At 40.5% G+C, this 13,841-nt stretch overlaps 1 protein-coding gene across 2 annotated transcripts in view; it reads left to right on the top strand.

Moving 5' to 3' along the window:
• The window catches only part of GABRG2 (gamma-aminobutyric acid type A receptor subunit gamma2), a 273,840-nt gene that overhangs the window by 138,607 nt on the left and 121,392 nt on the right, over positions 1–13,841 (top strand). For both annotated transcript variants that reach the window (XM_073581007.1, XM_073581006.1), the window contains exon 2: positions 12,778–12,926. In XM_073581007.1, coding sequence (XP_073437108.1) covers positions 12,778–12,926 — 149 coding nt within the window. The remainder of the gene's footprint in view (positions 1–12,777; positions 12,927–13,841) is intronic.

Genomic DNA, 13,841 nt, shown 5'->3' with positions numbered 1-13,841 from the left:
GTTATAATACCATCCATTCATAATATAAAGTAATCTACAGATTTGTTAATAGTTTTTCGTGGCACATTATCAAACAGGTACCATTATGGCATATATATATTGTAGATGATGGATGCCAACTTTAGGAATTTTTGAAAGCTTGCACAAATTATGGTAGTCTATACTTACCATTAGCACAGATGATGGAATATGGTACCCTTTCCATTAATTCCCCATCCATAATTATGCGAGGCAAGAATGACCCCCTACACAAGAAGCTGAGATGTCACCATAACATGACCGGTGATGCATAAAAACAGACATTGTACTACCAGTGGAACAGTGACATCTACTCTTCCTCTGTAAACACAAACCACAAAGCTGCCTGCACTATTAGGTGCTGGTAGTTGAGTATCACTTAGTTGGTAATTTTTTTTATAGCTCCAACCCCTAGGGAACTTTCCATTATGCTCAAACAACCCCTTCAAGGCTCACTAATTGAAGTGGACTCTCTAAGTCGTAGGTCTGAATAAGCAGCATGAACCAAAGATGTTGGTGCAGCATGCAACAGCAGGACTAGATATGCTGGATAGAACCAGGAGAAGTTTTGAAAAGTAAATTTAGATATTCTGCAGATAACCAAGAACTTCAGAGCTAATCATACAGGAGGACTATAGATAAATGATTAAGCCAAGTCCCAGGGTGACATTAGGCTATTCATGTATTAGATGTACTTGAGTGAAGCTTGAAGAAAGAGGCCTTGTAAAATAAGACCTCATCACAATGACTTTGCTCAATACACAACCCATCAATATCGGTGGGTTTGACCTACATTGGTTTAACGTGTATTGGTGTTTTTAGGCTTTTCATTCACATTTAAGTGGTAAAACCCTTGAGAAGACAAACCTCTCCTTAAACTCATCTGAACTATTCTTGAGATCAGGAGATACTGAGATATCTGCTCTGTTCATAGCTTCTAAGGATCATAAGATATACAAATGCAGTCTCTTTGGACCCACAGAATCCTATATATTTCAAATTGAGAGATTTATGAAGATTCATTCAAATGTTTTTTGTTTAATTTAATTGTAATTGAAAAGTTTGCTTTAAATTTATACAACATAAGAGTAAAGACTCAAAAAGTCTACATATAAAATTAGACTTTCATTAGCAATCTATAAAATTATCTTGACTTTTTTGTGTTCTACTCCTGGAAATACTGCATACATATATAACCAAAGTGAGACATCATACATATAAATAGAAAAACACACTTATGTGCCAGGTTTATATATATAGCGTCATGACGCTTTAATAGATTGTTGATGAAAATCGCACTAATTATATATGCTAAGGATTGCACTTTTCTAATTATATTCCCCACAGTAATACAATAATGCAATCTAAGAATACTTTTTTCATTTAAACAGCATCTTTTCGTCTAGCAAAATAATAAAAGTCAATATTGTTTTAGAACCTAACCAATATGCTTAGTTTAGTAAGAAACCTACCGTCACAGTCCCTGGGTCTTCATATTATTCCTCATTTTTACCCACCCTACAGAATCCAAAGCCAGCAAAAACCCATAAATCTACAGCACAATACATTACAAAAGTTCTTGGGTACTGTGCAAGCAAAGTGCCCACAATTATGGATGAGTTCATCAATGTGTGACACATCAAATTCTTACGAATTTCATGAATAACTTGCATTCACTAAAAATGTATTTCCTACCTTTTTCAAAACGATTCATACAAATTCCATCAAAATGTCTTCTATTCTGAGACCTGCAAAGTAGATGAAAAAAGGTTTATGTTCACCTCAACTCAACATCTCAAGCTTAACGACTTCCACTCGACACGTCTTCTGATTAGGTCATCTATGTTCTTCTCTGGTGCTCTTTGTTCCTCACAGGGCCGACGCCGGCAGAACTCGTGATGCAATTAACACATATATTATTAGATTCATTTCACAATTAGTTTATTCAATGCAAATCAAATTTTCTATCTAAATATGAGCGAATCTGCCAAATTAGAATTTTGTCAAATTTATTTATCTCTACCCACAGTTTCTTTCTACAATTCTGTAGGCAATCCACTGTGAGACACTGTAAAAAAATTTTTTGTCTCCATATAAATTAGATAGCAGACCAAGATATGGAATGAGTCCATATCAAGTTGTACAAGTGGCAGTTTACAGGCCTATATTATGTTAATATTCTAATGTTGTCAGGGCTGCCACTAGGAATTTCAGGGCCCAATACTGGCAAAATTTTCAGGGCCCCCTTGAGACTCCACCCAGGCTCTACCCCCTCGAACTGTCCACAGCCCTACCGCTCTTTCTTGTAAAAATTCCATTTCTCACCAATCACACGTTAACAGTTCCCATCACCAGATCACACATATAGCCAGCAGCTTTTGTTTTGGCCAAAAGATTTTTTAAGCCGCCACCACGACAAGGTAGACTCTTTTGGCCAAGCTCTATTCTGCTCTATCCTATTAATCATTTGTTAAAATATCCAATACATTTAGGTATATTTTATTTATTTTCCAATTTTTAAAATAACCGATTGTATCATATACGAGGGACAAATGCCATCTCACCATGACCAGACAACATATTAGCACCATATAGAGACCTACTGTATAATACCATATACAAAGCTCAAATACCGCCACACCATGTCCAGACCACATATTACCACCACAGTGACCGAATAATATCACATACAAGGGACAAATACCACTGCATCATGTCCAGATCACATATTACCACCATATGGTGACCAAATAATAGCACATAAAAGGAACAAATACTGCCACACCATGTCCAGACCACATGTTACCACCACAGTGACTGAATAATATCACATACAAGGGACAAATACCACTGCATCATGTCCAGATCACATATTACCACCACATGGTGACCAATAATACCACATACAAGGAACAAACACCCCCACACCATGACCAGACCACATATTACCACCACATAGTGACCAAATAATAGCACATAAAAGGAACAAATATTGCCACACTATGGCCAGACAACATATTACCACCACATAGTGACTGAATGCTACAATAATGATCATTAATAGAAAAAAACAATACTAATATCACCATAAGTGCCATTATACACAGGAGATCTCTACTTAGTATGCAGTGTCTGTGTACAGGTAATACAGTGATTACCGGTGACATTATACACAGGAGGTTTGTATACAGTATCAGTGTACAGGTAATACAGTGATCAACAGTGACATTATATTCAAGAGTGCTGTATATATTGTACAGGTTATACTCTAATCAATGACATTATACACTGAAGCTCTGTATATAATGTCAGTGTAAAGGTAATACAGTGATCACTGGTGACATTGTACACAGGACCACTGTATATAGTATACAGTGTATAGTGTGTCAGTGTACAGGTAACACACTGACTCACCAGTGACATCTCTAGGTGAAGTCCTTCATCTTTACTTTTCATCTTCATCCAGCCAGTTCTCCTCTCTGCAGGAAATAAGACAGTTATCTAGAGCACTGCTTGAAGAACACATTACTTAATTTTTTCCCAGCTTCTAAACTACACCAGATGAAGAAAAAAAGGCGACATAGAGTTGCTCTGCACAGTAACAGGACCACCTCTCCCATTTAAAATAGTATCTGCAAAAAATAAAATAAATAAATCACTGCAGTAATAATATCCTTTAAAAATCCCTTATGGTAATAATATCCCCCATCTTGGCCCCCATGTGTTTCATTGCTGGCTCCAGTCATATGTTCTTTCCTCCTGCCCTCATGAGTATCCATTCTGCCCCATATGATGTCCCATTCTGCCTCATCTGTCCCGTGATCCTGTCTCATCTGTCCCGTGATCCTGCTCCATCTGTCTCCATTGTATGCATCCTGGCCATGATCCTGCACCATGTGTCTCCATTCTGCCCCATGTCTCCATCCTGCCTCATGATCCTGCACCATGTGTCTCCATCAGGCCCCATGATCCTGCCCCATCTGTCTCCATCTTGCCCTATTATCCAGCCCCATCTGTCTCCATCCTGCCCCATCTGTCTCCATCCTGTCCCATCTGTCTCAATCCTGCACCTTCTGTCTCCATCCTGCCACCGTGTCTCCCATCCTGCCCCCTGTGTCTCCCATCCTGCCACCGTGTCTCCCATCCTGCCACCGTGTCTCCCATCATGCCCCGAGTCTACCATCCTGCCACCATGTCTCCCATCCTGCCCCGTGTCACCCATCTGGCCTCCGCGTCTCCCTTTCTGCCCCCGTTTCTCCTATTCTGCCACTGTGTCTCCCATTCTGCCCCGTGCTCCCTTCAAGCCACAGTGTCTCCTATTTTTCCCCTGTGTCTCCCATTCTGCCCCCACATCTCCCATCCTGCCACCGTGTCTCCCATCCTGCCCCCGTGTCACCCATCATGCCACCGTGACTCCAATCTGGCCCCTGCGTCTCCTATTCTGCTCCTGTGACTCCTATTTTGCCCCATGCTCCCATCAAGCCATGGTGTCTCCTATTCTGCCCCTGTGCCTCCCATTCTGCTCCCACAACTCCCATCCTGTCACAGTGTCTCCCATCATGCCACCATGTCTCCCATCATGCCATTGTGTCTCCTATTCTTCCCCATGTCTCCCATCCTGCCACCATCTCTCCCATCATTCCACCATGTCTCCATCCTGCCTCTTCATCCTGCCTCATCTGTCTCCATCCTGCACCATGATCCTGCTCCATGATCCTGCCTCATCTGTCTCCATCCTGCCCCTTGATCTTGCCCCATCTGTCTCCATCTTGCCCTATGATCCTGCCCCATCTGTCTCCTTCCCACCCTATGATCCTGCTCCATGATCCTGCACCATCTGTCTCCATCCTTCCCCATGATCCTGCCCCATCTGTCCCCAACCTACCCCATGACCTGCCCCATCTGTTTCCATCCTGCCCCATCTGTCTCCATTCTGCCTCTTCTGTCTCCATCCTGCCCCCATGTTTCCCACCCTGCCCCCGTGTTTCCCCTCCTTCCACCGTGTCTCCCATCCTGCCACCCTGTCTCCCATCCTGCCATCATGCTGCTTTCAATAAAAACAAAAAAAGCATTTTCCTTACATGGCCGCACTCCGGTGGCGATGCTCCCTCCATGCAGTTCAAGTGCACACTCACCGGCGGTGACATGTGTACTGACATCAGATACCAGCCTCCGATTGCCTGGCGGCTTTTAACTATTGCCATGTGGGCCCACACGGCAATAGAGTTTAACTGAACCTGCATCTCGGACTCTTCAGACTCATCAGATCTAGAATTCCAGGCCTAGCCTGAGAGGCTCAAGATTCAGCACTCACTGAAGATGTGATGAGGTTTGAATTGGTAATGGTGAGGAGTAGTGATGAGTAGTGTTGAGCGATGCCTTCCGATATCGGGAAATATTGGATCGGACCGATACCCCAAAAGTATCGGATATCGCCGATTCCGATACCGGAAACCAATGCAAGTCAATGGGACACAAATATAGGAATGAAAATAAACCCTTACTTTCCTTGTAGGTTAATTCTACATGAAGGAAAACAACTAAGAATAATGTAGAATGTATTGGGGGAGGTGGAGGAGACATTAAAGGCATAGAGGTTTAGCCCAATCAAATGGAATAGCAGGAATTAATTTTTTTTTAAGACGTTTGGAGTTACAAAGATATTGACTATGTTAAAGGGGTTGTGTAGCAATAGAGGGAGACGTTCAGAAAAGGCACATGTGTTGTGAGTTCATTTTCTCCTTCACTACTGAGGCCCGAGGAACTCCCTCTTCTGGTAAGAAAGGTAGTGAGCCTGATTATCAAACACCTGAGCCTAATGATGATGACTGGCTGAGTGAAGTTACTGACTGGATATAAGGCTGCCAACGCCCTTCTGCCCTGCGGATGATTTCTCTGTGGGATCCTTGGAGACCAGTCTGAATTCCTGCTCTTCTAAAGCTAAGTTTTCTGCTCGGCTTTTGCATTTGTGCTTTGTTTTTCTGGATTTCTGCCATTCCCTGCTGGGGTGAGCTGAATTCCTTTAGCTCTGTCTTCTGAAAATACCTGAGTGCTGATTTAGTTTTTGAAGCCTAGCTGCTTCAGGGTCTTTTTCCATATCAGCTTGTTGGCTTATGTTTTTGATAGGGTTTTGGCAGATTGCAGACAGCAACCTTCCTTTCCTGTTCTGTTTAGTTAGCTTGGGCCCCATCGTTTGCTTAGCCTATCTTTCTATCTGTGTGAGTGTTTTTTCATCTTGCTTCACCGTTATTATATGTTGGGGGCTGTCTTTTACTTTGGGGTCTGCTCTGGGGCAGTTTAGATTTCCTTTTCTGTCTTTAGGCTATTTAGCGCTCCGGCTGTGATCGAGGGGTCTAGGGCACCGTAGGAACCCCCCACGGCTACTGCTAGTTGTGTTGATAGGTTCAGGGGTCTGCAATCTGATAGTTGCCAACTTCTCTGGTTTTCTGGACGTAGCTTCTATTTTTGTGTCTGCCTCCTACGGTGACTCAATCATAACACACATGTTGGTGGAGGGTTGGAACGGAGTGCTTCATCTAGCTTGGAGGTTGACTGAGCCCCTGACCCGGAGGACATGGCACGGATGCGGGCACCTGTATGCACAACAGAGTAAAGCTTTGGAACTACATGCCCTGGTGTCCTCCAGTTATTCCTGCGCCAACACACTCAGCACTGCTACATCTCTGTGACTGGCACTGCATCATCTACGTCTCTTCACTACCTCTCCATCTACACTGCCCTGGGACTACAGCCCTACCAGTGGAGGGTCACAACATCAAAGCTGCACCACACCATCTGTCCCAGAGGATCTGTCTTCAGCGTCGGCTTAACATCTTCATTGCCGAACACCACAGGTGGCGTCACGACTCACGAATCATTCACTCATAAACTTTAATCATCATCCAAACGTTCAACATTTCCCTTTTACAATGGACGCCCAGGGCCACGGACCGGGTCACAGCTACCGTGACATCTCCCATTGAAACCAACGGGCCCGGTACCGAGTACCCCACCAGCCCTGGCGGGCGATCCAACTTGGCGGAAATACATAACAGAACAGGTTGTCCGGGCTTTTCACATAATCTCAGTGCATATCTAGGCTGCAGAATGCTGACAATAAGTAATTTACCTTCTGTGGCTAGTCTGTATGGTTTCCAAGATATCATCTCTTGCTTCTAAGATAAACGTCTGGGGGGGGTGTTCTGGCATTGAAATGAGAACTGGTCATTTCCTCCTCCCTCATTACTTTCACTTTCCATAGATCACTGTTCAGCATGTGTCTGGGGGAGGAGCAGCTAGGTGGTCTGCTCACAGCCAATCACAGCCATGCCATTAGTTAACATGCCTAACATGCAAAACAGGATGTGCCCACACTTCTTAGGATTCCTCATTGGTTGAATAAAATCAAACTGGCTCATTGCATTATGGGAACTTCCGATTCCGCTATTCGATATTCTAAAAGTATCGGAACTCAGTATCAGAACTCCGATACTGCGAATATCGGCTGATACCCAATATTGCAGTATCGGAATGCTCAACACTAGTGATGAGCGAGTGTGCTTGCTGTTCGAGTTTTCCGAGCATGCTCGGGTGTTCTCCGAGTATCTTGGGCATGCTCATAGATTATGTTTGTGCATCCGGAGCTGCATGATTTGCGACTGCTAGACAGCCTGAATACATGTGAGGATTCCCTAACAAACAGGAAATCCCTGCATGTGTTCTGGTTGTCTAACAGCCGCAAATCATGCAGTTGCGGAGACACAAACATAATCTACGAGAACACCCAAGATACTCGGAGAACACACGAGCATGCTCGGAAAACCCGAGTAGCGAGCACACTCGCTCATCACTAGTGAGGAGCAAAGAGGCTGGAATGTAGAGCTGTGAGGTGAGTATAATTTTTTTTAAGTTTTTCACATATTACGTTTATTACAATCTTGGGTCTGTAGAAACCATAAAACATAATAAGAGACATTGAATTAGCGGAGTTTAACTAAACAGAATTGAATTTCCCAAGAAAATCCTCTCGAAAAGGCATAATTGAATTTTGCCTGATTGTCTCTTCCCTACTAAACAGGTTATTTTCACATTATAATTTGCACTTTTATACCATTTACTGTACATAAGAACTACTGTACCTGCTTTTATACCGATCCAGTTTTGAGTAGAGAAATTAGTACATTTGTATGTATTACTGTTTCTCCTTTATATATTTATGCTATATATATCCTTTATATATGTTTTCCTAGAAATTTAGCACAAGCTGTTTGTTGGTATTGTTGGAATGATTGCACACTGCTAATTAAATAATGTTGTAAACAATGACTTCTTTTAGTACAATGACTAAGAATTTCTACAGAAAAGTATAAATTGAGTATTCAATGTTTTCTATAGTATGACGGCAGGTACTTGAAACAGGTGAGTTGCTAAGTAACAGAAGGCAATGAACCTTAATGCAGAGTCATGTTTGAATCACTATCTCAGAATATGTTCAATATTACGAACAGATGAATGTAATATAAAGGGAGTTAGATTGCATTTTTAAATATTATTTACATTATTAACAATTGTATGATTCTTGGGTGGAAGGGGTAACATTTTTCCTTATGGAGAGTGACATGCCAGGGTGAGGAGGCTTGTAGGCCATGCAATGCGTCCAAATCAGATCTCATGCTTTACACTAAGGAGGTGCAACACCCCAAAACACGTGTCTGCAAATTTAGTTTCTGGTTTTGCTTTTATCCTAAGTCATTTGGCAAGGCTCATTAATGGGTTGATGGGTTGATATTGACTTTTAGGATTCCAATAAGTGGCATAATAGTTCATGTCCTCTTCCTCTCTGAAGAGACAATTTACATATACATAATTCTAAGGATGCTCAATTGGTTGGTAAGTAGTAGAAGTTTGGGGCTAAGCCAATTAGTCAAGCTTAACCCTCTATATGTCCTACTACAGAAAGTCAAGTGGGAGGAGGCACTAACTTCAGTACGTTGCATCACAAACAGACGTGCTTCAAAAGAGAAGTAGAGGGAAATTAGACAACTCAACAGTACAAATAGAAAATGTTTCTTTACATATTTCTTGGTATTAATTGCAATGTGACACACAATGTGAATGGAAAGGAAGTAATTTAATATGCAGTTTTCTGTCACATTTTTGTAAACTATTAATGTTTCTGTGTTCCTTTTACCATTTACAACTAATAGTAACATAGTAACATAGTTTTGAAGGCTGAAGAAAGACCTTATGTCCATCTAGTTCAGCCTATTTTTAGTGCAGCTGTTCTGCATTGTTGATCCTGGGGAAAGCAAAAAACCCGCAGAGTAGAAGCCAATTTTCTCCATAGGGAAAAAAATTCCTTCCCCTAAGCTGGGTCAACCATCTACCTATAATATTCTGTTATTCATAACCTTCTGTACTGTTACTCACAAGAAAAGCATCCATTCCTTTCTTAAATTCATTCAGTGAGTTGGCCATCACCACTTCCTCAGGAAGAGAATTCCAAACCCTCACTGCTCTTACCGTGAAGAACCCTCTTCTATGCTGGTGCAGAAATTGTCTTTCCTCCAAACGAAGAGAATGCCCCCTTGCTCTTGTCACAGTCAATGGTACAAACAGTTCATTGGAGAGATCTCTGTATTGCCCTCTGATATACTTGTACATATATATTAAGTCTCCCCTAAGTATTCTCTTTTCTAGAGTAAATAGACCTAATTTTGATAAACTTTCTTGGTATTATAGTGAACCAACTCCATTTATTATTTTAGTAGCCCGCCTTTGAACCCTTTCAAGTTCAGTAATGTCTTTCTTGAGCACCGGCGTCCAAAATTGCACACAATACTCCAAGTGTGGTCTGACAAGAGATTTGTACAAAGGGAGAATTATGTTTTCATCTCGTGTCCCCAGACCTCTTCTAATGCATCCCATGACCCTATTTGCTTTGGTGGCAGCTGCCTGACACTGGGCACTCCAATTTAGCTTCTTATTCACTAAGATGCCTAAGTCTTTTTCCATGTCTGATTTCCCCAGCAGTTTCCAATTTAGTAAGTAATTGTAGCATCTGTTTCTCCTTCCCATGTGCATAACCTTACACTTATCTGTGTTAAACCTCATTTGCCATTTTTCAGCCCAATTCTCCAATTTACTCAAACCTGTCTATAGTTGCAAACTGTTCTCCTTAGTTTGACAGGAGCGATCCTTCATAAATCCATGTTGATATGGAGTTAAACATTTATTAACATTGACATATTCCATAATGGTATCCCTTAGAAACCCTTCAAAAATTTTACCCACAACAGATGTTAAGCTTACCGGCCTATAGTTTCCAGGTTCCCTTTTACACCCCTTTTTCAATGATGGACATAGCACGTCATGACCGGGTGTCAGTTTCCGCAACATGACGAGCTATGTCCATCATGACTTTAAACTATCACTGCACGTAAACACGAAGTGACAGTTTTGTGCCGACAGTTGTCACTGACAACTGAGTGACATTGGAAGAGGTATGGGGACACATGCCGTCAATCCTCGTACTCAGGGCACTGTGATTGGTCAATCGAATTGACTGACTAAGCATGACCATGCAGGAGGTGCTAAGATATCAGATTCAGCACCTTCCGCTCGATCACGGCAGGAGCTCTGCATTGCTCGTAGTCAAGCTCCTGCACTAACAGCCAGGGACGGTGCCCTGGCCTTTTAACCCCCAAAATGCTACAGTCTAAAGCTGTCGCAATATTTAGGAGATATGGACATGGAGGAAAGGTCATTCTGCCTTCAGATCAGCAGCCCTGCAAAATCATTGCTGCGGTCCAATCGTTGCCATGTAGACTCAGGGTCATATATAATGTTATTTTTTTTTCTTTCCTCATTGCATTAATTCCTGTAAAGGACCTGAAGAATTAATACATTTTTTGAAAAATATTCAGGATTGAGAGTCCTCAGTGGTTGATACCTTTTAATGGCTAACTGAAAAGATGGTAATACATTGCATTGTATTAGTCTAGCCTGATGAAGAGACCTGAGTAGTCTCGAAAGCTTGCAATGTATTACCATCTTTTCAGTTAGCCATTAAAAGGTATCAACCACTGAGGACTCTCAATCCTGAATATTTTTCTATCTACTGGCTAACACGGTACAAAGATATACATCTTTCCTGTATCATACATTTTTTGAATGTGTTTTTGAGCACCTTGATGAGTGCAATATTTAGAATATTTAGAATGGTGTCACTTTTGAGTATTTTCTATCATATAGACCCCTCAAAGTCACTTCAAATGTCATGTGGTCCCTAAAAAATTTTTGTTGAAAAAATTAGAAATTGGTGATCGACTTTTAACCCTTCTAACAAAAATTATGGAAAATTTGTGCTGATGTAAAGTAGAAATCTGGGAAAAGTTATTTATTAACTATTTTGTGTGAAATAAGTCTCTGATTTAAGGGCATAAATATTAAAAGTTTGAAAATTGTAAAATTTTCTACATTTTCACCAAATTTCTGATATTTTCACAAATAAACACAAGTCATATTGAAGAATTTTATCACTACCATGAAGTACAATATGTCATGAAAAACATGAATCAGTGGGATCCGTTGAAGCTTTCCACTAGTCAGATTTAAAAATGAGGCTTGGTCATTAACCTACAAAATTATTATTATTTATTATTATAGCGCCATTTATTCCATGGCGCTTTACATGTGAGGAGGGGTATACATAATACATACAAGTACAGTAATCTTAAACAATACAAGTCACGACTGGTACAGGATGAGAGAGGACCCTGCCCGCGAGGGCTCACAATCTACAACGGGATGGGTGAGGATACAGGCTTGGTCCTTAGAGGGTTAAGTTAGTTTTAAACGCAGAAGTGGAACTAAGAAGAGTTTTTGTACCCCTCAACCCCAAGTTCTTTAGTCTAAGGGATTCAAAAAGTGTAACTAGTCTTTAGAGAGACACCAGCTATATAAATGACACATGGTACTTGAGGGGCCCTGTTACAGATTATGCCCTGGGATATACTGTAGGAGTCCCAAGTTACTTTTTGGACAAAGAATTGATATTGGCCAGCTAAATAGTATATATAATAATAAAAAGCAATCACTAGCTAATATTAACATAAGCCTCCCTTTAAGTATTCGCAGAGAGGTTTTTAACCTCCACCGCATCCTCTTAATATTTAAAGGAACCTGTCAGGTCATTAATGTTGCCCGAACAGGGCATTATCAATCCCACCCAGGTTGTATGATTGCAGTCAGGTATATTATTTTCTGAAACACTCTGGATTTTCAGAAAAGATATACTTTTGAGGATTGAAGACGAGACGAGTCTGGCGAGTTCTTCTCTACGTAGCTCCTGGTGATTGAGATGCCTTTCCATCATGTGTTCATAGAGAGAGACCTGTCAATCACCTGCAGTAGCGTTGAGAAGTTATTGAAAGTACATTTTCTTTAAATTTACAGTGAATAATATACTATAATCGTGCAGCCAGACTGTGATTCATGCTGCCCGTGGTTCGGGCAGCATGAATCTCCTGACAGGTTCCATTTAATATATTCTCCCTGGGCTCAACCCCACTCAGTTTTTGGGCATATGAAAGTGGATTAGTTGTTGGATATAGCAGAGATTCCAAATATTTTCTATATTCTGATTCAGTGTATTATTGAATTAATTTTTTAACAAAAACTTTCCACTTTTCGATTTTACTGATTATATAAATATGCAAAATGAATTAATATATATTTGTTTTAATTCTTCTACTGTAGTTCTATTCAAAAAGAAGATGCAGATTATGAAGATACATCAACTAACAGAAATTGGCTGTTGACAAGAAAATTCCATGATAATGATGTTACTTCCATTCTAAATGGACTTTTAAAGGGTTATGACAACAAGCTGAGACCTGATATTGGAGGTACGTTATAGAGAGGGCTAGTATTCAACTAGAAATATTTTATTTCAAACAATACAAGTTGATATACACTTGTGTGGAAAAAGTGTTTGCCCCCTCCCTGATTTCTATTGTTTTGCATGTTTGTCACACTTAAATATTTCAGATCCTCAAACTATCCTTGGATTTCTGACTACATTATCAGTTGGTATAGATTTAATTAAATTTTTTTCTATTAAAGTTAGTCTTCTTTGGGCCTAATGCTCTAACAATGTGATACGAGCTGCACTGTTCTTGATGACAATTTATTTCTTCCTAAAGGATTACATGTTATTCTTTGTCCATAAATGAATTTTGCATTGGTTTATACGGTTATATCTGTATATACCAGTACAAGATAGGTAAAAAACAAATGTTTATGCAAAAACAATTACAATAATAGCATTTTTCATAGGTTCAAAGTTTCCTAGTTTTTATGGTTGAAAGTAGACATAAATCCATGGAGTTCAACCTATAACCTAACACGTTGATCCAGAAAAAGGCAAAAATTCAAGCGGCTGATGCTATTTGCCCTATATTAGGGGCAAAATTCCTTCCCTCCTCAACATATGGCAATCAAACTAGTTCCTTTGATCAACGTCCCATCATAGAATCTTGTACCCATCACCTGGGATATTATAGTTTTCAAGAAATGCTTTGAGGTCCTCCTTGATCTTTTTTAGTGAATCAACCTTATAACTTTATTTATTTGTACATTGGAAAAATAGAGGCTAGGTAATCTTATTACAAACGGAATAATCCCAAGTTTGATAACCTGTTTTGGTATTGCAGTCCACACATTCCCTTAATAACTGTGGTCGCTCTTCTTTGCACTGCCTCTAGTTAAGCTATTTCCTTCTTATGTACTGTAACCCAACCCAAGTGCGTCCTGTTAATAAC

Source organism: Dendrobates tinctorius, unplaced genomic scaffold (genome assembly GCF_039654945.1).
Source record: "Dendrobates tinctorius isolate UK_male_01 unplaced genomic scaffold, ASM3965494v1 ptg000067l, whole genome shotgun sequence".
NCBI lineage: Eukaryota > Metazoa > Chordata > Amphibia > Anura > Dendrobatidae > Dendrobates > Dendrobates tinctorius.
Note: the sequence above shows the minus strand (reverse complement) of the source record. Positions and strands in the feature narration are given on the sequence as shown.